General features: G+C 34.9%; 1 protein-coding gene across 4 annotated transcripts in view; it reads left to right on the forward strand.

The window, feature by feature from the left end:
• The first annotated feature begins 800 nt into the window (after positions 1-800).
• LOC148270666 (uncharacterized) overlaps positions 801-24,057 on the forward strand; it is a 28,608-nt gene continuing 5,351 nt past the window's right edge. For 2 of the 4 annotated variants that reach the window (XR_015825316.1, XM_088242307.1), the window contains exons 1-14: positions 801-881; positions 4,183-4,330; positions 5,392-5,558; positions 7,311-7,402; positions 9,550-9,709; positions 10,568-10,696; positions 11,099-11,261; positions 12,577-12,735; positions 14,657-14,742; positions 16,004-16,174; positions 17,337-17,453; positions 18,156-18,294; positions 18,676-18,881; positions 19,488-19,640. Coding sequence is in view for 2 of the 4 variants with exons in the window: in XM_088242307.1 (XP_088098433.1) it covers positions 840-881; positions 4,183-4,330; positions 5,392-5,558; positions 7,311-7,402; positions 9,550-9,709; positions 10,568-10,696; positions 11,099-11,261; positions 12,577-12,735; positions 14,657-14,742; positions 16,004-16,174; positions 17,337-17,453; positions 18,156-18,294; positions 18,676-18,881; positions 19,488-19,640 (1,932 nt within the window). In the remaining 2 variants the exon portion in view is untranslated. The remainder of the gene's footprint in view (positions 882-4,182; positions 4,331-5,391; positions 5,559-7,310; positions 7,403-9,549; positions 9,710-10,567; positions 10,697-11,098; positions 11,262-12,576; positions 12,736-14,656; positions 14,743-16,003; positions 16,175-17,336; positions 17,454-18,155; positions 18,295-18,675; positions 18,882-19,487; positions 19,641-24,057) is intronic. The other 2 variants (XR_015825317.1, XM_088242308.1) reach the window with 1 other exon arrangement.

The following is a 24,057-nucleotide window of genomic DNA, read 5'->3' on the forward strand; positions in this document are numbered from 1 at the left end:
TTATAGAATATTAATTCTACACCTCCGTTGTAATATTAATTTATCAAATTTTGCATTATTTAAAATACTATTTTTTTTTAAAAAAATCTAACGATATAATTAAAATTTAAACTATTAATCACTTCTTTTATTGTTGAGCCATCTCCACTGTGGCTAAATAAATATATTTGTATTATCTTGATGCAAAATAATATTATATTTTAGAAATGGATAAAATTATGTAAATAAATTCTTGAGTGTAGGTACCACAATACTATTTAGCTTGATAAAAGTATCCAATTTTAATTCTTATGGCAGCACTTGGACATGGCACTTCGTAAAAATATTTGTGTCTTTCCGGAACGTCTATAAAATGATGCAGCAGATGCTATTTTTTTTTTACAAATTGTCATACAACCGGCATGCGGTTCGAATTGTTGTATTTGGCCGCGTGTTTTTTGGGTGAATTTGCCTACATTATTGACCTTCCGAATAGCGGAAAATGCAATATATGCACATCAAATGCATTGCTTTTAAGTTGTATTAAAAAAAAACGGTTTTTTAAAAATATTCGAGTGCCGGTAAATCCTCAATAAATAGTAACTATATTTATATAATAGGAAAAATATGTTTATTTTTATCAGTAGAGCATTTCTGCAATTCGGTCACTGACATGCTCAATGTTCTAGAGTAAACATCGTGTCTACGACATACGTCGCATTGCTTCTTTCTTTTGCACGTATGCAACACAGCTAGGTTTTTCGTGAACGTACGTCATTTACAACGACTGCAGCTAAACGCCGTAGTGTTATTGGCCAGATAGACGCTCTTTGGTTTCGTTTTTAACGAAGGAATTGAAAATGTCGGTCGAGACCGATAACGTCAAATTAAGTGAAAAACAGGTATGTTAACGCAGTAAAGTATTATCAAAATGAAGCGCGATTATCGTTTGTCACTTGTGATATGCGGTTTTTGATCAGAGTGTGTTAATTTCAGTGTAATTCAGTGAATGTTTGCCTGCGTCTTAGATCCTCAATATGGCTGACAAGGGATGTTGCCTCGCAAAACGCGGGAATTGCGCCGATATAGAATAACTTTGTTTATAGATTTTCTGATGCCACCTCTGTTATACCGTTGATTTCGTGTTGCGAATGTGGATTTTCTGACTTAATTTTTAGAAAATGTTTATTTTTCGATACACCCCCGCCCCCAGCCCCGAGGCTTGGCCTTTGTGAATATATGCATTTAATTTTCATGACATTGATTAATTTTTGCATGACCTTGGCCTCTAGTATCAGTATTAATGTAAGTTTAAAAATAAATCGGCACTGATAAAAAAAAATCTTTAAAAATTCGTCTTCCATTTTTTCTCTCTCTTTCTAGCATATTCTACTAAACTCCACAAGTCTGCAAAATTTTAAGTACCACTTCCATATTAGTCAGATAAATAAAATCCGCTTTACCACATAAATATCATGTAATAGTGAAAATGAGGGGAAAAAAAAATATCGGCGTGTTTTTTTTTTTCATTTTTATAGGTGCATGTGCACTGAAAAAAAAGTAAACAAAAATCTCTCCATAATGTATGTTTTATGATTATTTCACTTGCCAAGGCTGCCAATATAATTTTTCCATTGTTACCAACCATGCGCCTTGCGGCAAACTTCGCAACAGTGCATTTAAAAATTAAAACATCTGAACAAAAACATCAAATTAAATATTTCTCCCTATTTTCATAACCTTAAATAATTACTACAAAATACTGAGAAAGACTCAACACTGTACTACTTTTTTTTTAAATAAAAAAATCAGGTTTCCAAAGAAACAAATTAGGATGTTGAATCATTGGCAGACTATTGCATCTTACAGCGTATAAAGTGATCGTTTAAACAAGCTAAAGCCGGGAATGTGTTCTGTGATTCTCACAGTTCAAATATTTTTTCTTACAAAGCTTAAAATTACGAGAGTTTATCAGAAGCGGAAATAGTACTTTACCATAGTTTTTGTCTTGTATATTGTATGATTGAATAAAAAAAAAACATGGAATTTTATTAACACACTTTGGGCGGGAAAAGTATTTCTACCCTTTCAGTGGATTGATGCTTAACGGCGGGAAGAGTAGAAATACCTTTTGCGTAGGCCTCATTTCAAAGGCAAAAAAATAAGGAATTATCCAATGTTTTTATATAATATCAAATAGCAATGCAAATCTTCTTTTTTATACAAAATATAAAATAAAACACAACATATGTAATGTTGTAAAATAGAAATCGAATTTTACTTAAAAAATTGAACCATAATGATGTTGAATTACAAATAATATTTAGTTTTAGTTTGTAATTCTATAGCTTGGATATGCTGAGTTAGTTTTAAATTTTTATTGAAATAATTTTATTATTTTCGAAGATGTAGTGATTTCAAACAAATTAAAGAAATTTGCGCGGGACCTTTATTTTCACCCGTGTCGCCAGCGGTCGCAGGTACAATACCTTTCCCACCGAAGTGTGTTAATTATCCGATCCAAAATTAGTAATTCCATTACTGTGTTGATCGATTATCAGTTGCTATCCACAGAATGTACAATTCTCTACCTAAGGAGATAATACTTAACTTTTGATTCCATTTTCGACATGTATTATAAATTTTATTTTTCTATTACTATTTTGTATATTGTTTTGATTATTTTGCATATTTTTTTTTGATTACCTGTATATTGTTTTAATATGTAAATAAATATTTTTGATTTTTGATTTATATATCGAAGAGTCCCGACTTAACACGGAATTTTCTAACAAGTCGGGACATAAAAAAACATAAAATTGTGTCTATGTAAAATTGTGTCTATGTAAAATTGTGTATTTTGTGCATTAAATAAATAAAAATAATTAGCCTTATAACATACCTTTATTATATAAGGCGACAAAAGAGCACCTTTTTAATGAAATAGTAAGATTTGGAATATTCGCGTCTTCTTTTACTGTTTAAATATCACGGGGTTATTACTGGGGTGATACATGGACACTGTCCGTTAATAAATAAATAAAAAAACTACAACTTCAAAATCAGCATTTGTGAGTTACCCACTTAAAACACATTTTTTCCCCCATGAATGCTACAAATAGACGAGTCATGCATTCAAGTCATCATAATATGTCTTTAATGAATCACGACTTGCATATTTGTAGTGTTCATTGACGAATCTACGAATGTGTGTTGTTAGTGGGTAACTCAAAAATGCTGATTTTGAAGATACCCAGTCGTAGTAATTACTAGAGCTCGACCAGCCTCATGTGGCAGTTGACTAATTTTATAAATAAAACCCCTTACACCCCCCCACATTGCCGCTCCACGCACCGTGCAACTTAGTTGCAAGCAGTCGTTCGGGGTGAAACATTGTCCATGATTTCTATATTAACTTCCTATTATTCTAACATATTACAACAGAGATGAAGAACATTTAAGAGAAGCTAATATACAAGCTACAGGGCTTATGACCTGCTAATGGTTGGTTTAAGTGGCCACTTTACACACTGTAACATTCACTATATATTAATTAAATAATATTCCACGATCGCCAAAAGTAATGCGTGGTGATGTTAGAACAATTGCTTACGCAGTTTTACAATATTGTGAAGTAGAAAAGTTGCAGAAAGGGGCATTAATCGCCTTTGAAAATTCGATAGGACGAGCTGCCGCCATGACAGCTTTGTTATTTGATTATATAACTGAGTGCTGCCAGGATGGTTATTTTAATTAACCCTTGTTGGTGATTTTTTTTGGAAAAAATCTACATTTGCCTTTACCATTTTTTGTTTTGCCTGCTGCCAACTGCCAAGTAAGGCTGGTCAACCTGTAGTGACTGATCGAAGTTTTTGATTTCGGCCAGTGAAATGAGTTTCAGCCAAAAATTAGCCGAAACCTGCGGTCAGTTGAAAAATTACACGATTAGAGATATTGGATTGTTATCCATTCAAATAATTGGTTACTGTAGAGCCATTGTCTAACATAAATAAAAACTAGACTGATTTTGTTATTTGTTGACTATAGTTAGTTCTGAGATCTTTCACATTTATATTTTTGTAATTCCTTTATAGAATAAGGTATAGTTCCTTTCGTGTACATTGAAGAAATTTTACATTATCTGTATAGCATAACGAACCATTAAATTTATCCCTTTTATTTAATTTCATTTTCTGTACTTAGGATGATGACAAGAAACTGGGAGACGTCTCCACGGAGGATGAGTCCTCCCAGGAGTCCAAAGGAGCTGCCGATGCAGACACTCCCAAGGACAATGGTGATGTGAAGGCCCCTAAGGAAGAGGACGCCGATGACAAAAAAGATGACGATGGTAAGATATTGAGAAAATATACTAAGTAATGTCTTTTTACAAACCCTCGAGTCTTTATTTATTTTAAAATATTTTGGGTATGCTCAAATATTTGCAAATATGGGTGGATCAACCCCCCTTGGGAGTTGCCGAGATTGTAATTAATTACCGTATTAGCCGGAATATCACACAATTTTTTGTAGGATGACGCCAATTTAGTTCGTTCAAATCAAATATATCTTGGCATAAAATAATTAATATTTTTTATGAACTTGCTCGTAATAAACGACATTGTGTATTCATTTTTGTAGCGCTCATGCGTGAATTGGGGTCCGTATTGTCCCAGCGTTCTGTTCTGGACAAGACAATATTGTCATATCTATTGTATTGTCCACATAAAAACGGCCCTTTAGGTGGATTGGGGATAATGAGCATCGTGTAACAACACCAGAGTGAAATGAGAAATTTTAGTGTCTTTTTATTTATTTTTTTCATTTGTTAATAGACTATTAAACTAAGCCAAAATATATTTTTTTTAAATTACATATCGTATTATCAGTGCTATGATTTTTTAAAGGTTTGTATTTCTGAAATAATTCTGCATGTGACGTCAGAGGTTGTTCTCTGTTAGTTCTTCCCATTTGTTCATTAACGGTAAGCCAACCGGATAGCCTTCACAGCTCTCACATCATTGGCTGGTTCATATTAACTAGTCGTCAATAAAAGTAATGCGTTTTTATTTAAAAAAATAAAAAAATTTCAGTCATTTTCAAGAAACTTTTCTGTACAATTTAATGTTCTAATTTTTACTGCGCTCAAGAAAACATTTTTGTATCCAATTTCCCGTAGGGCTAAAGTTCCTCATTGAGTTGTAGAGTTTGAAAACAGAGGTTTTTCTCCTTAATTATAACTCACAAATGTATTGCACGAATAACGTTGCATGTAACAAAAACTAAATTTTTTTAAAACAGGAAAAAAGCTAAGCGCACGGATACTTTTTTGGATTTAATAAAAACATTCTCTTAGCGGGTTTTGTAGCTTTGTGATTTAATTATTTATCCGTCATTTATTTTTCTGTCTAGATGAAAAATCAACTGACGCAGACGCTAAGTCAAAGGACGTGAAGGACGAGGCGGAAGTCAAGGACAGTAAGGCTAAACCAAAGGCGGAGAATGGAGACGCTCACGAGGGTGACGGAGACAAGAAGAAACCCAGCGACTTGAAGAAAAAGAAGGCAGCTAAAAAAGAAGTAATCCTCAATTTATTTTTTATAATATCAATTGACAGGTAAAACTCAATAAGTACAGATTTATGGTAGAGTGATTTTGTCACCAAGTTCTGTATTTTTAAAGAATCTCTTGCAAAATTTTAGTACGTGAAATTATGCAATCATAAACAGGTGTTTACGATTCATCAGCAATTGGTTTATATGTTTTGTGTTTTTTCTTTCTATACGTAAAATGCAGTGACTGCATAAGATGTACTCGCATCAGCTTACGATATGCGGTTTCTGAGAAATTTGATGAATAGGTATTTGAGCTTAGTTCTTCTGTCACCCTCGCAGATGCCTTCCCAATAATGTGCAGAAAATACGACTACATGTTAGACTGATTATGCTGAACTGATTTTGTTTTTTTTTTTGAAAAAAGCATCGCAATAAAATTTTCCGTGTTCAGTCGGTCAGTACCTTCCCCGTTTTTCAAAATTATTTACCATTTTTGTATACCGTACGTCCGAAGACGACAGATAAAACTATAGTCCTTAAAATATAGCTTGATTAGAATGACAGTTGTCAGAAAAAGTGACGACATAACTTTGTAGTAACGTCTAAGGAGGGATTTATATTGACACACAAAAAATCATTCATATCTGGCATGTAAATTAATTCTTTTAATACAATACTTGACATATAAATCAACATAAATGTATAAAATCATCTTTAAAACTAAAAAAAAACTAAAATAAACCTAATTATTAACGACGTTCTTACTAGGTTACATCATTTCCAAAAATGTTAGAGATGTTCATGAAAAAAAGTATAAATGCCTTATTTTTTGGTGAATAATTGTCTTAAACACACCATAATAGGCTTGTTTTTGCGTTTTTATATCAATTTTCGGAAACAGAATCTCATGTTTGCATGAAAAAACTGATAAAATCAATTTGATCGGCACATGATCAGTGATCAGTAATTTCCCATCACTAGTGACATTAGTTTGGCAGCTGTCATTTTAATCAAGCTATATTTTAAGGAATATACTATACTAGTGAAGGAATATAGATGTTCAAATATAGGCAGAATGGTGAATGTTACACAGTGTGTAAAGTGGCCACTAAAACCAGCCATTGACAGGTCATAAGCCCTGTAGATGCCTAGACTTCTATATTACCTTCTCTTGAATGTTCTTCATCTCTGTTGTAATATGTTAATATAAACAGCTCCCCAGGGAGTCGAATCCAATCCTTGCCTACAAAAATTTAGACAAACTCAAAATATTGTTAATATTGATGGATGCAGAAAGCGAGAAAGACCGAGAAAGACATGGCAAAACCAAATTCCATAAAAAAACATAATTACAATATTTCTTGAATTTGATTGTGAATAGACCATGCTTATTTAATATTCATATTAAAATTGTCACGGTTAAATATTTTTGCTAAGAAAATTAAATAAACAAAAACATTTCATTAGCAATTATTTCTACACCTGACAACGTTGTCCATCCTATACTAGCGCCCTCACCAAACTTCCAAGTAAGGCTGGTCGACCTATAGTGTAGATAATAATTGTAATAAAATACAGCTTTTTAGTTTGTGTTTTTTTTTTCTTAGTTAATTTTTAGCTATCGCTTATGTACATGATATTTTATTTTACTGTATGAATCATAATTTTAGTGTGGATTGCTTATTAAAAAATATATAATTATGAGATGTGTGTTGTTGGCAAATTTAATATTTTTGTCATCGTATTTGAATTAATGATTTATATTACGTTTATTAGGAGAGCGAAGAAGAGGAAGGAGATGAGGAGGAGGAGGGGGAGGAAGAGGAAGAAGAGGGGGAAGAAGAAGAAGACGAAGTGGAAGTGAAAAAGTAAGTTCTGTTAATTAATTCATCTTTTGAATTAGTTTATTTTATGAATTACGAGCTGAACCCGGCAATGCTTTGTTATTACTAGTTTCGTATATAGATTAAATGACCGCAATCGAAAATTTAATATCAATTATTGTATATAGTCCAAATTAAATATGTATTGTTTTTGTTTTTCGGTTTATGTAGATTGTGAGGACAGAGAATTTTGATAAATAGGCATTCGAACATTGTTTTCTTGTCACTGTCTTGCAAATGCGAAAAAGACGACCGCATGTCAGACCTTTTGTTAGAATAGACAAAATCGACATTTTGCTGTCCCGTTTTCCATACCTCAAAACTAAACCGATCTAGTATTTTTTTTGATACAAAGTATCAGAATAAAATTTTCTGTATCGGTACGTTTTTCAAAAATAATTGTACAGTAAAACCCCCTTTTAACGTTTTTCGAGGGAGCAAGAAAAATAGTGTAAAACTGAGGAAAACTCTTTTTTAAATTTATTTTTTTATTTATTTACAATTTTAAAAAACCCGTTAGGGTTACACTAGAAATTTTATATTGCCTAGTCATTTTAAGTCTCGTCTAGTCTAGTTAGTTCAGTCATCATGTGCTTTTTCAGATTGATTTTAAATTTGTCTCCATTAAAAGTTTTCAAGTAGTAAGGTAGGTCGTTGTAGTGTTTAAGTCCATTATGTAGTATTTTTGACTGCCCTGTGTTTGTCTTTGCTTTTTCAATATGATAGTGTTGTTGTTGTCTGGTGTTATATTTGTGTATGTCAGCATTTTTGGCTAATATTATGTCGTCGTCTTGTATGTTTCCCAGTGTTATTTTGTGCACAATTTTTAAGGTCTCAATTTTAGTCAAGTAGTTTATGTCAAACTGGTGTGTTTTTTTGTACAGTTCAGTCGTAGAGGTCAGGTAGGGTAGGTTGTATGTTAGTTTAAGAATTAAGTGAGAACTAAGTGAGGAAATGAAAAATGTATAGAAAAAAGGGAATTACATAAAAATAAAATTGATTTGCTACACTATAGTGTACATACACTTCCAGAAAAATGGTAAAAACGGTGATACGTGGAAATTGACAATATTTTTTTCACCCATTTTCAACGATTTCATTAAAATTATATATTTATTTTTTCAAACAATATTATGTAATCCGTTTTTTTATTTAAGTTGAAAACAGCATGTTATAATTATTTTATGTGTAAATAAAAAATAGAATTTTGAATTTGTATAAAATAACATAAAATATTTTTTTCCTTAAATGTTGGGAAATTTTATTTACATGGTATCACTTTTTTTCTATGGCATCACTAAAAACAACTGTCATATAGATCGCAGCAAAATTGTTTCCACTTTTATGACAACTTTTTGAACCAACTTTTTTACAACTTTCTATTGTTATGTTATAAACATTTTAAACATTTTAATGATATTAAAACTTTATTGTTTCTAAACGTTTGTCAACTGCGTATCACGATTTGTACAAGTCAATACGACGTTTTTGTTCAAGTGAAAACTAAGACTAACCCTAAAGGAAGACACTTAAACAAAAAGGTCAATTACACTGCACCTGCTTTGTTGTTTACCTGTTTTTATTCTTCATTCGAGTGACGCCCGCGGTGGCGTGCGGACTGCGGTATCATTATTACGACATAATTTTGGCTTTTTTGACACATCAAAAGAATTTCGAAATTTTTTATACGTAAAACCGGGTTAATGAAAAATGTAGGGGGAAATATTTGTATAAGAATGTATGAAAAAATGGGCCTGAACATTTTGGTGTAAATAGCGGAAAACATAAAATTGAAAAACGTAAAAATTAGGTTTTACTTTAACTTCAAATTACTAAATAACTATAGCAGTGATAGTCACTTTCTAAGCACAAGAGCTAGTCTCTTTTTTGGAAAGTTACAGTTATAATTATGTATAACTATTTTATATAATTAATTATAACTATTCAAAAATAGATTGTAATAGAAAAAAAAAACATGTATAAATAACTTTTGTCAAAATATATATCAGGTTAAATGTTCACTTTACATAAAATAATATGCTTTAACTAGGGAGCAGAGAGAGAGTGACGATGATGGTTATGAATGTTTTTTTTAAGTGTTCACATTTTGAAATATGTTTTTTTTACCCTAGGGAAGTCAAGAAAGCCCCGCCCAAGAAGAAGGCCAAGGAGGTCAAGGGAAGCGACAAGGAGGACGACGATGAGGGGGAGGACGAAGAGGACGAGGAGGACGGCGAGGAGGGGGAGGAAGAGGAAGAAGAGGAGGCGCCGCAGCCAAAGAAGAAGAAAGAGGTATGGACGTTGCAAGGTTTTGTTTATTTTGTCTTGCCTTAAGAAATGATTGCCGAAAGATTTATTGTGACAAATGTGAGAATTTTTTGATTACAATGGGGAAGAGAGGTTTTTTTTATTTATTAAAAACTCCCTTTCCAGCAGGGTAGTTTCAGAATGGAATAAATAGCCAAACCTAGTTGTCTATTCCATTTTAGTCAACCAGTTCAAAAACCGCTTTGGATGCTTTTTTGAAGAAAGAAGAACGCAGACAAAAAGTAGTTCACGAGATATAGGCGCATCGGCAAAGGCTGCCTGGCTGTAACCAATAATAATAATAGACTATCGAACTAAGCCGAAAATTTAAAAAAATAATTTTATGTATCGCGCTATAATTTTTCGCAAGCGACGGAACATGTTCAAGTTGGTGAGTCGTCATGACATTTAAAAATTTAACCCCGTAGCTATCAAAATATATATGTTATAATTGATTGGTTATCGTTCACAAGAACCTGCCACTTCTTATTGTAACAAAACTTGATTCTCAAAGTTTATTCCTTGATAATTGAGAAGAAAAAATATACTTCTGTAAAATATTGCCCCTGTCGGCTACGGTGTTTTGGCGATCATGGCTTGATGTGGTAAGGAGATGGGTGAGACAGTTCAATGCAGGTCGTGATAATGTGCACGATGATGTATGAAGTGGGTGTCCATCTTTGATTAATGATGAACTGGTTCATCGTTGATTTATTATGGATACTTAACCAAAAAAAAAACTGGCGTAGATATTTCATACATGCCTTAAGTAAAGAGTTGATTGTTTAAAGAAAATAATTATATCTATGATAACTTTATTAATAAAGAAATTAACATTTTCAGCCAACTGAGCCTCCAGTCCCGGTGCCCGCTGGTAAGGGTATCCCCCTCGGCCACATCCCTAATGTGGAAGTTGCCATCTCCAGGTTTAAGATCGAAGACCTCAAGTTCCTTCATCAGTTCCTCTACAACGTAAGTCAGAACATGTCATGTCAACAGGTTATCGAGTTAGCCGACCTGTTCACTAACTGGGGACAACTTGCCACCATGTTAGCTGACTTTTTCATCAACTAGGGGCAATTTGCCATCATGTTAGCTGATCTGTTCTCTGACTGGAAAAAACTTCCTGTCGTCTTAGTTGAACTGTGTGATAACTAAAGACAGCTTGATATATTATATTCACTAACTGGGAACGGCTTGCTATCATGTTCACTAACTGGGAACAGCATGCTATCGCGCTAGTCAACATAATAACTAATTTGGGATAACTCGCTATCATGTTAGCTGACCTGTTCACTAACTGGGGACAACTTGCCGTCATGTTAGCTGACCTTTTCACTAACATATCTAACAAATGGATTGTTTTGATTTTAGCAAATGTGCCGCACAAATCTAATCAAGAGAAATATAAAGAAGTTCAAGGGATACGAGTTTGAGAAAGATTCTTCGGAGTACAAGTCCAAAATAGATGAGGTGATCAAGTTGGAACCCAAACAGCTAAGGATGCTGTGTGAGATGCTGGACCTCGACAAGAGAGGTAATACTCTTTATATTTATTGCTGATTATGGATATTTGCATTGTATATAAGCAGTCGCGTGCACAGAGTTTTCAACTAGGGTAGGCAGTAGTATATATAGTACAAGTACCTAATCAATCTTACCAAACAGTTTCCTTCACTAGTCACATTAGTTTGAATCACTATGCTGTAGGTAGTTAATATTGAAATTACCTAAGCTACATCAAATATCCAAATAAATGCTAAATTTATATAATATATTTCTTATTTTTAATATAATTTATATAATATATTGCTACGAAATCCTTTTTTTAAATATTTTTATATTTTCATTTATTATGGTTCTACACTCGAAATTAATTAATTTTGGGCTCTATTTGATATTCTCGTAAATGCACTACTAGATAATTGCAAGTGATTTTCCAAGATACCGACATATTTAGCTAGCAAATCAATAAGTTCCAAAAAATTATCTTTTTTATATTATATAGGATATTGTCGTCAAATGTGACAAAATTGTTGAAATTCGCCTGCGTATCAAGTCTTAGCCAATCATCTTCAGAAACTCTTTCTCTTTCGAACGTTCTGCGCATTAGAACATACACAAAATATTAAAATATGTCAAATACGCATCGTAATTCAAACGATGAATGCGGTAATATGGTGGATAGAGAAACGATCGATGCAATCAATTTTTGTATGTTTTATATGAAATTATTTCTGAGTTGGAAGAAATAAACGATTATTCGAGGAACGATAGATAGAGGTTCCACTGTAAAAATATATATATTTTTTTATTTATTCAGATTTTTTCTCTTAAAAACCATAATTAAAAATAAAATTAATGTGACCTCACTGGGGTTACCCGTGCTGAGGACACTTAACAATATACTTTAAAAAAAATATATTGTTACATTTGAGAATAAACAAAGAAGACTAACTTAATAAACAGAGATAATTAACAAAATGTTCAGACAGTTTCAAACACTACGTATTTATGTTTATAATTAATATTATTTGTATTACAAAATGCACAATGAAAGAACAAAAACCTAACATAAGCTTTACACTTGTGGTGCAGTTGATTCAATATTGGTTTGGGTGAATGAGACAAATAATTTTACTTCTACCTAGTTCCACTATCCATTTTTTTATAGCCTTTTTGAACATTTTCTCGTTACTAATTGTTTTAATAGACAGGGGAAGTAGGTTATAGATTTTAATTGAATAATACTAAAAATCCCTTTGTCCGAAAGTTGTAATAATTTGAATTTATTTAAGTTGTCTTTGTATTAAGGATCTATCTTTTAATTTGTCTGTTTGTCTCCGTGTCAGGGGGGCCCCATGAGCTGGCTTCCCGTGTCATTGGCTTCCTGGTGCTGCCCAAGAACTGCTCCCCGCATGCGCGCGGCGCCGCCAAAGAGCGCCCCGCCCCCGATAACACCCCCGGCGGCCGCCCGCGTCGCAGTGCCGCCATCAAGGTGCACAATAGAGGTAAGGCATTACTATTGTCAACTCGTAATTCATTTTTGATAGCGTCAACGATTGCTAAATTTAATGAATGCGAAATATCTTACGGTTAGTCACGCTTAGGCATTTTGCAATTGCCATGAGCGGAAAGTACTTTTTTTTAGTTTCATTAAAATAGATCAAGCCAAAGAAGGAATCGTGTGTTAGAAATACCACATTGTAAAACTAGGCTAGCACAGAGACATGCATATTTTATAGGCCCAAAAATTTTGATTACTTTTTACTGATAATATTTCATTGATCCCAAACTTTCAAAATATTCCTTCTTTTAAAAAACACGCACTATCCTGAATTCAAACTAAAGATATGAACTCTTTTTTTCTACGATATGTTTTGTTGCCTTTTAATAATAAGGAATATTTTTATTTTTTAAAAATATTTTTTATTTCCTTTTTTTGATTTACACACATTTAAAATATATTTATTAAGTAACATTTTTACTATACTTTTTACTAAGGAGGTATTTTAAAATGGTTTTTAGTAGATTATTGAACGATCTTCGAAGTAATTAGTAATTCGGAGATTGACCAAGGGACCTTTAGTGTTTAATCTAAGTGTTGTGAAACTCTTTAAATTCCCGATTGACAAAGTGATCTAAAATCAATTTTTAGTCGCAAAGTTGTTTTACCGGGAGGACATCACATAAAGTAAAATCTCGTTTTTACGTTCCTTATTTAGGTCCCATTTTTTTCCATACATTCTCATTCAATTTTTCCTCCAATTGTCATTTTTTACGTTTTTCATAACCCCGGTTTTACGTCGAATTTTTCTCACAACTCATTCGATCTGTCAAAAGACGAGCCGGGCACCGCCGCGTGATTAGAGAATAAAATGTAGATAAATAAATAATTGTGTAAATTATTCAAAGTAGGTGCAGTGTAATTGACCATTTTGTTTAATACCCGTATGCAGAGACAAACCTTAAGGTGGGGAAAGTACATTCTATTGTCTTCACCTTCGGATTATTCTCTGCATTTGAAATTAGAATGTACTTTCCTCACCTTAAGTTTTGTCTCTGCATACGGGTATTAGTGTCTAATTTTGACGTTTTACTAAATAGTGGCATGCAGTTGACGCATGTTTAGGAAGAATAAAGTCTTTACATCAATAAATTACGATGCAGAATGTTTAAAAAAATGGCAATATGAATATTATTTGATGTTATACACACATAATGTGAAAAGGAGATAGTTTAAACAGTTATCATAAAAGTGTGAAACAGTCCGCGATGTAAATGACAGTTGAAATTTCGTGGTGCCATACTAAAAAAAGTGATGCCATATAAATAAAATTTCACAATATTTAGGGAAAAAATCGTTATATGAATTTTATGCAAATTCAGATTTTTATTTTCGTGTTTTAAGTACCTAGACAAAATTATTTATGCATGTGTTTTTTTTAATTCAATAAAAAATGACACATTGCAGTTTTGTTTGAAAATGGTAAATATGAATAATCCCCAATCATGACAGTTCTTACAATTTTTCTGCAGTAAATTTAGTATAGTCTCGTACAATAATTATATTTTAATGAAATTTTTTTTTCTATACATTTTTCATTTCCTCACTAAAGTTTTCTTCAGTTTTACACTTTTTTTTTGCTCCCTTGAATTTAAAATATACAACTTCCATATGTTTTCCTCACGGACTACGCTATTCGGTACAATTCCCTTAAACAGTCACCTGAATATCATAAGTTTTGCCCAGATGAGGTTGAAATATTTATACTGTATGTCATTATATTTAAAATCATTATTGCTACTGTTATATTAATGTTCTCTGAACTGTTATCGTTAAAATTACCGCGATGATCTGCTGTCGGGTATGGAGCCCTCTGTGGCGGGAGGTGTGTGCATTAGTCATGAGCCGGCCACAATTGGTTGCAGGCTATTCAGACGAGGAGTACGAGACCGATCCGGAGACCAAGGTCAAGGGGCCCAAGGTTGCGCGCGATGACTCCGCCGAATCTGATGTAAGTTTTACTTTAACAATATATTTATGTTTGTCCGAAAATTTGTAGACAGGACTGGATTTTACCCCCTAGGAAGTTATCAAGCTTAACATAGGACAGTTATAGGCAGCATGTTTAAAATAAAATTTGTACCAATAAAAACATTTAGACTTATTTATCAAGCATTAGCAGAATCAATTATTAGGTATGGTAATACCAGTTGGGGCCTTTCTTGCAAAACCAACATTAAAAAAATTCAGTCTTTACAAAACTCGGCTTTTAAATTGATTAACAGATCAGTTAGAATGAGGAATTCCACTGTTTCCTATTATTTTTTTTCTATTAGTGTACTAGTTATTTACAAAGATATGATTTTTTAAAGTTTCATTTATCAAATACCGCGCCAAATGACTGTAATCAGTGTGTCACTTTTCAAAAAAATTGTTAGCTTGTGTGCCGTTCCACCCCACAGCAGAATGCCATGTGGAAGTAATTTTACCACTTTAAATCTCTTAGAAAATAGGGTGTCAAAATATGTAGATTTTTGTCATCCCTCTAATATTGTTTTGAACGAATGTCTCGAGCAAGTAGAAAAATTTGTGTATCTGGGAAGCATGTTCTTAAGAGAAGAAAGAGTAGAAAAACATGTTGAAAGGAGAGTGAATGCGGGCAGCGAAATGATGAACGGCACACTAAGCACAGTAATTGCTAATAAAAATATGTCATTCGAAGCTAAACTGGCAGTGCACAACGAAGTTTTAGTCCTAACACTTATGTATGGAAGTGAAACATAGAACTGGCAGAGGAAAGATGAAAGCTGAGTGAACGCGGTCGAATTGCGATCTCTTAGACGAATGTGTAGGAAATCAATGTATGCCAGGGTTATGAATGACGAAATCAGGCGAGAGTGTAAATCTGAGTTAGGTATAATTGATAATATTAAGAAAGGGTCTCTGAGATGGTTTGGTCATGTTAAACGAATGGATGACGAAAGAATGATAAAACAAGTATATATGGCGAAAATGAACGGTAACGTGAGACGAGGACGACCGAGGAAGACGTGGCATGATCAGATTAACCAAAATCTTAAGTCTTGTTATGTCAACAGCAGACAGAACCGAAGGGCATGTATGACAAGATGTATGAATGTGGAAGAAGCTAGAAATGTGTGCCAGGCTAGACGTGTGTGGCGGTCCATTCTCTCTGCCTACCCCTACGGACAAATGGCGTGATGTTAGTAGCAGTCTAATATTGTATGTTTATTTTTCAATCACCTTTCCAGGGTTCCTATAACCCGAGCGGGTCCGGCCAGGAAGCCGACTCGGACTTCGACCCGGCGGGCGGAGAGGGAGGGGGCGGCGGAAGAAAGAGGAAGTCTGTGGGGCGAAGGAGCAGCGCTGTAGCCAAGGGGCGCCGCGGCAGGCCTAAGAAGAGTGCCCCCAAGAAGGGCAAAGTAATAACACCACTTTACTAATATTTTCACAAGTACTTTGCTGTAGGCAGAACATAAATACAGTTTTCTATGCGAAATGGAACCAGAACCCTGGATGACTGATTTTCATTCCAAGGAAATCGAGTGGAGATGAGTCCGCCTCGTAATGTAGTGGTTGGCACTTTCGCCTACTATGTTATAGGTCGTGGATATATATGGTGGATTTACATGCTTCAGCTCTTTAAAATCAGTTAAGTTTCTGCATCTTTTCTCCACAGAAAACAGTAGTAGCCGCTCGATTGTGGAATAATCTACCCACTAATGTTAGAGACGCCCCCTTCTTTATTTACATTTAAGTCAAGATTGAAATGTCACTATTTAAATATTTAAATTGTTCCTTTATCCTTCTTCTTTCCTTCCCGTCCCCTCTCCTCTCTTCATAGTATAGTGTTAATTTTTTTAAATATATATTTATTTTTGTTAATCTTTGCTTTTAATTTTTGTATAAAATTGTAAGATTCAATATGTCCATGTATTTATAATTTTCTCAAACTACGGTTTTGGTAGGTAGGAAGAAATTGCCTTAAGGCAATATGCCCGCCCTTATATGTATATATATTGTATATGTATATAAAGTGTAAAATAAATAAATAAATAAATAAAAACAACGGATGGAAGAGTTATGAAGAAATCTGGCTGTAGCTTGTTACCATAATATAAGAAATAAAAAAGTATTTGTGTGACATGTGAAATTATATAAAAATATCCGTCCCACAACCGGTTATCTTCGTGGGGAAGACCTTTAAAAAATTGCCATAAATATGGATGTTCAAACGTGGGCAGAACAGTGAATGGCAGTACAGTGTAAAGATAAGCCCTGCAATATTTGGCGGCCTCCGGCAGTTAAGACGCTTGATTCACATACATAAGGAATTGAACTCGGATCCTAGTGAGAACATAAATGTTTTAGTAAAGTGATCTCAAGCCCGGGTGTTATGCTCTGTAATTCACCTCTGTAATTGGCCCTCCTAGCCTGTTAAAAAAAATTAAATACTTAGAATTTAATTGAGTATTTTAAATACTTAATTTAATTTTTACATCATCTGAATAATTTTAGTAAAAGATTCTCCTTTTTTTTTAAGTCGCCGTGGTGTTGATGATAAGTACTTTTTTCTTGTTACAGGCAACCCCAAAAAGAGCCCCCGGGCGAGGCAGGCGGCCCCCGAGTGACTCGGAGGAAGAGAGTGAGAGCGAGAGCGGCTCGGAAGCCGGCAGTGACTCGGATGGACAAGACTCCGATGTAAGTATTTGTAAATGATTTTATATGCGTGTATATCCATGTGAAAGCCTTATGGGTGTTAAAATAAATCTTAAGTAAAATATATGGAATTCTTCCCCATAGCAAAAGTTATCTCTGCACACTGGAATCTAGAGACGGTTATTTGAAAGGAGTAGCGTTGACTGTCTACATTTAACTAAAAAATTATAGTCTTTGCTACTTGTTGTACCACGCACGCACCAGTGGCGAGCCGTGATTTATTTTATAGGTAATCTACAAAAAATGTTCATACATTTGTTCCTGCAAATAAGTACATAATATAAAAGTAATACAATTATAAATGACTATTTTTTTTCTGCGTTTCTGTGAAAATCAACTCGAACAACTATTATTAACCACGCAATATACATAGTTTTATTTTACACTATTTTAATGAAACATTATTATTGAAAGTCAAATATAACGGTAAGCTGTGCATAATAGCTCATTTTGACGATTCGCCCTGCCACGCACAAGTTGCACATTGAACTTGTTAGAAATATTATTTTCTCTACTGGTTTTGTTGGTTTCGCCAAAAACGGTGATCATGGACAGTGGCATTTGTGCTCTTGACCTCCTCGTGCAGGGCCGCGTGCTGGGCCTGAGCAAAGCGCCGGAGAGGAGGAAAACTCACCCGGCCCCCTCTTTGCAGTTGATTGTATGTTCGGTGTCGTTTCCCCACAGCCCCTGACCTCGGAGCCCCCCAGCAAGAAGGCCAAGGCCGCGCCGCCGCCGGCCGCGCGAGGTCGCAAGCCGGTCGTGCCCGCCAAGCCCCCTCCCAAGGTCGTGGCCGCCAAGAGGAAAGCACCGCCACCTCCACCAGGTGTGTACCCACCGATCCTAATATTTTTTTATCAATTCAGTCTCATTTTAGACGACGTTCTTTTGTAGTTCATTTCTTCATGGTAGGGACGATGTGAACGTACTGCAGAACAATGCTCCCGGTTTAACGTGCAATACTACAGGAGTTGCATTATACGAATGTATTGGATTCGATAGAAAATGATGCCATTGCATCGTCGGTCATTAGTCTACTTCGGGTGAACTAATTTAACACGTGTGTGTCATTGATTATGTACTACGGACCCCACAGCTCTATTGGATTTTTGCAAACTTCGAAATCTATCTATTTAGCCTTTTGTATCTAATGACCCTCGTAAGTATCCGCCGATTGTCTGACCGCGAGTCTCTCTTCCCTCGGCAGCCAAGAAGAAGGCCGCCCCGCCGGCAGCCAAGAGCAAGGGGGCGCCCGCCAAGGCCCCCGCCAGGGGCAAGCCGCGCCGCCAGTCCTCGAGCGAAGAGGAGTCGGAAGCGGAGGGAGACGAAGAGGAGGAGGAAGAGGAGGAGGACGGTTCCGAGGAGGAGGATCGGCCCCTGAACCCCGCCAAGAAGGGCAAGCACCCCCCTACGGTGAGACATCCATTATTATAATGATTTTTTTGTTGCCATCTTTGTAATATATTACCTCGAGGGACCACAGATCTTAACAAGGGTCAAGCAAAGGTGTATAAAAAATTGTTGTTTTCAATACTCATTATGTTTGACTGTATGTTTTCTGAATAAAATAAAAAAATAAAAAATAAAAGACTTAATAAAGTTATGTCTACAATCTGCTCTTTTAAATGCCGTTAATCGGCTGTCTAGTACTGCTGATAGTTTACATAGCCGCCATCGATATGTAGCTTGCTTGTAACCTAACTTTGAACATGCGTACTGAGAGAATATTGGTAAAAAATTATGCGATTAAGTTTCGTATAGTGCGTACTATGTTAGTGCGTATAAAACAAAAGCAACGGATTTATCATTCTAACTCATGGGCTGTCATTGCGCATATTATCTCTTGTTTGCGGCAACACCGTGTTGGACTTATTCTATCATAATGCTAAATTCACTGCCAGTGTTTTTGGTCAGGACCGCCTGTGCACGTAATACTAGCATCGTACGAGTAGTGCCCAATATTGTCTCTGAAAACCGTAAGTGATAAAATAAACACGAGGAATCATGATTATTTTTCAGGATGAGGAGATCAAGAAGTATGTAAAGCAGATCCTCGAGGGCGCCAACCTCGAGGAGATAACAATGAAGACAGTTTGTAAGCAGGTGTACAGTCACTATCCCGATTTCGACCTCGCACACAAGAAAGACTTCATCAAAGCGACTGTCAAATCGGTAAACAATCAAATTTACTTAAAATAATAATTAATTAGTAACTGTGCCCCTTGAATAGAATACACCGCTATTCCAAATGATGGACTCAATTTTATACCTTTATATTACGTAAATTTCCCAATTAAAAATTAATTAACCTGCCCAGTCTCTCGTGCAATGGCAATTAGACAAGATTCTTCTTCTTTTTTCACATCCGCTCCTAAGTGGAGCATGTGGGCATCGCCAGACGCCTCCGGGAGGCCCTGTCGCTAGCCACCATTCTCGCCTCCTCCCGCATCAATCCCGCGTTCGTTAGTTCCGCCGACTAAAGCCCGAAGATCATCACGGCCTTTGAGGACGGCTGGATTCGGCAGGCGGGAAGAGGAGGCAACTTGGGTTAAGGCCCTCCCGAGGCATCTGCAGCGAGTGTCCGAGCTACGCCCGGCGCCGCACGTCAGAACGCTCGTTATGGACAATATTTACGTAATTTTTCTCTTCTTTTCCACATTCACTCCTAAGTGGAGCATGTTGAAATCACCAGATGCCTCTGGGAGACTATCGCCAGCCAGCACTCTCACCTCGTTCAATGTGGATCTCGCGTATCATTCCACCAATTGTCACCTACAGCCTTCCGGGACAGCGCAGGTGTGAAGAAGAGGTAACTCGGGTTAATTGTCTCTCGGTCAGGTCCACCGCCACACCTTCAACTCACTCATAGGAGACTGCTGCGTCCGTTCTCGGACAATCTGTCACTAGTTCGCAGTTTGAAATATAGAGTTACGAAATTGAGTACATTATTCTAAAAAACCCCGTTTGATATTTAAAGCACTGGCCTCTAGCACAATAAAATCGTCAAAATGACCGATATTTATTATTTTTTCGATGTAATAACTATCGCCTGTAAAAATTGGGGGATAGTGGAAAGATTGGTCGAATGGACGCTTTAAAGATTTCATACGTGCTAAAAATATCTTGAAATCCATGTGACTGTAAAATTTATAGTTTTACATACAATTTTGTGTATTTATACTTTAGTGAAATGGCAATTTATTATATAATAAATATTGTAAAATGTTAATTGAAGACCGTTTTTTTCAAAATTCGACATTCGCTTGAAATGTAATTTTTCAGAAGAGGGTATTTTGTGATTCGCTTCAAATCGCGTGAACGATCTTTGTTTTAAAAATTACACCTTTCGACTTAGCCTGAAGGTAATCTTAAATATAATTTATCTATAGTTTATAATTTTCTTTTATATTTCATTGGCGCCTAATGTAAATTATTGAATACTCGATAAAATATTGCATTTTGATAAAAAAAAAGCAATTAGTATTTGATATTTTTTAAGCCGGTTTTTAGCGTGTTTTATTGGGTTTTTTTTTCAGGTAATCAATGAGTCTCGATACTGGCTTTAAATTTATTTTTTTTACAAATACCAAATCCCCATCGTGGTAAATATCACGTTTTGAAAAAAAAACTATCCTTAATTGCAATTTCCCTTATTGTTTATTTAAATAAGGCATATCAACTTTATTGGATATCTTGATTTTTTTTACATTTTGGATAAATGAAAAAAAAAAAAAACATTTATCTACGAGGTACATATTATTAAGTAGCTCGAGTTTTCTACTGACATTACTTAGTGGATCTGCATTTTAATTTTAATAATAAAAATACATTTTCATAAAATTTAAATACATTTGAACACAATTTTAATTCATACAATTAAACGCTGTTATGGAGAAGGCAGCCAGTCGACAATTTTGAAAAAATGAGATATTGGTGTTATCGGGTGCAGTAAGATCAATTCTATGTTTTGCCATAAACACCCAGGCCACACTTTCATTAAAAAAACTTTCTAAAAATAGTGTCGATCTCAAAAACGGCATTTCTCGATTTGCAGAAAACACCTACAGTTCTAGAAAAATCTTACGGTATTTTAAAACTACTACTAAAACTGGTCTAATACGTATTTAGATACTTGTTTGAAACATAAAAAAACTAATGTATAAATTGTTTATCATTTTTCAAAGTCAAAAACATTCCAACTGTTGTGTAGATATTTATTATTCACCCTTTTCACAAATGTGCTATTATCTCAGTTTCACTTTTCTATGGCTGGCTGCTTTCTGCATAACTACGTCCAATTGTTCTTACTTTACACTTAAATTATTTCAATTTCAAGTCTTTTATTCTCATAATTTAGTCTACCACCAGTCTGATGATGTCGGTCACGACGAAACCCGGTCACTGGTAAAAATTATAAATAAAAGTAATAAAACTGTGTACGTATTTTTACTATTATAAGTACATATATTTAGAAAAAAAAATTAATGCAAAAAATCTTTAGATCCTCAACTATTTTTCTACATACTCCCACCGTTTTGTAGACACTCGTCAGAGCGGCACAAGCTTTTGTATTTTCTCTTCATAAAAGGGGTTGCCCGCTTCATTTGTCGCCGTGCACATTATCACGGCCCTCATTAAACTGTCTCGCCCGTCTCCTTACCATCATTGTCACGTGTTCTCCGTCCACCTCACAGATCTGTCGGCGAATGTGGACTGGTTTAATGTTCTTCGCTAAGGAAACGAATTACAGGCCTCATCTCACAAGCGGCGAATATTAATGAACTCTAAATACAATAATTTGTAATGTATAAATTATTTATAATATTTTGCCATATCACAGTGAATAAGTAACGAAATGTGTTTATTTTTTATGCACAGGCCTTCAAATATTTCCCAATTTCTATAATTATTTTGTGTAATTTTAATATAAAATTAATAATTTCGCTTACACCTGAGTTTTGTTTTAATTAACACACGATTTTTTTTACATTATGCTTTTATTTTTTATTCACAAGCTTTGTAATATTTTTTATAAATTAAATGTTTGAAGGCCTTTGCATGTCAGCCAAAACATATTGTCTATTGGATTGTTAACTATAGCAAAACTGTTTTTCACACAATTGGCTCTTATCTATATAGTCCAAATAGGTTTCCAGTATTAAAGCCTCAAATATAAAAAATAAAAAAATAGCATTATTTAGAGTATGTCGAAATGTTTGTAGACAAGGACTGGATTCCACCTCTTAGATATAAAAGTTTTTAAGAAGGTAATACAGAACTCTAGGCATTTATAGGACTTATGACCTGTCATTGACTGATAGAAAAGATGGCTCATCAAACAATTCACCATGTTTGAACATTCATATTTTACAAGTCTCAGATGATTTTTTTTGTTTTTTGCAACACAACATTCTAGAAAGCTCAATTATACCACAGAACACCCAGGAGCTCAATCACAGATGGCTATCGACATGCTAAAAAACGTGCTAAGTATTTGAGCGATCACCACGAACAATCATGAACACGCTGAAGTTAAAGCGGTCGCGTTGCAAAACGAAATTCAACTTCGGTCAGTTCAAGAGGATTGGTTGAATCTCGCACACGCCTTCTTTCAATTTTTCTCGAGTGCCGTATTGCATTTAGCCGGCGGTCGGCAAGCCAAATGTTAAGAAAAGCAGTCGCCATAGTAATTGTTTGTAACTTGAAAACGAAATAACAAACCGGCACGAGATTACACGCGTGTTGACTTTTTTGATTTGACGTTTGACCACGGACTACGGATACGGAACTTATCTATGGCGTTTTGCAACGCGACCGCTTTAACTTCAGCGTGTTCATGGTTGTTCGTGGTGATCGCTCAAATACTTAGCACGTTTTTTAGCATGTCGATAGCCATCTGTGATTGAGCTCCAGGTTTAAGAAAAATCACATTTAATTTTTGTGATCTCAACGGGGATCGAACTCGGGACCTTTTGTGTGCGAGGCGAGCATCTTAGCCTTTACAAGTCATTTCTTTATTGAGGAAATGTAAACAAGCAATCACGCCATTGATTAAATTTCTTAGATTTTCACGGCCATTCAGATGCTTAGTGATAATTTCCGGGGTATTATGCCGTGTGTCGTACGCACTCTTCCGATGCTTCATTATAGTGTCCTTCATCAGGGTTGATGTTGACACTTAAAACTAAATGTGCATCACGCCATTTCTCCCGTAGGGGTAGACAAAAAGGATAGAATCCTGTACCACTCGTGTCTTTGTATACATACCATAATTACTTTGGGAATCAAACCCGAGACCTTTTACATGTTAGGCAAACGCGCTGACCACTAGATTAGATTTATTATTTTAGTCAATTCAAATGAGTTAGGAAAAAATCGGATGTCTAAAAACTATGCGTTTGTTTCAAAACAAAATCAATCATATTTTCTATGAAATGTGTGCACGATAAGGACTCGGATGATGTTCTTGGCCATATATTTCGTGCTACAATGAGGCGTAGTTTTAAAAAAAATAATTTGGCCAGAGCTTTAGTCCTTAAAATATAGCTTGATTAAAATGACAGCTGTCAAACTAATGTCACTAGTGATG

This window comes from Micrasema longulum, unplaced genomic scaffold (genome assembly GCF_059751315.1).
Source record: "Micrasema longulum isolate JH-2025_06_02 unplaced genomic scaffold, ASM5975131v1 h1tg003612l, whole genome shotgun sequence".
NCBI classification, from domain to species: Eukaryota; Metazoa; Arthropoda; class Insecta; order Trichoptera; family Brachycentridae; genus Micrasema; species Micrasema longulum.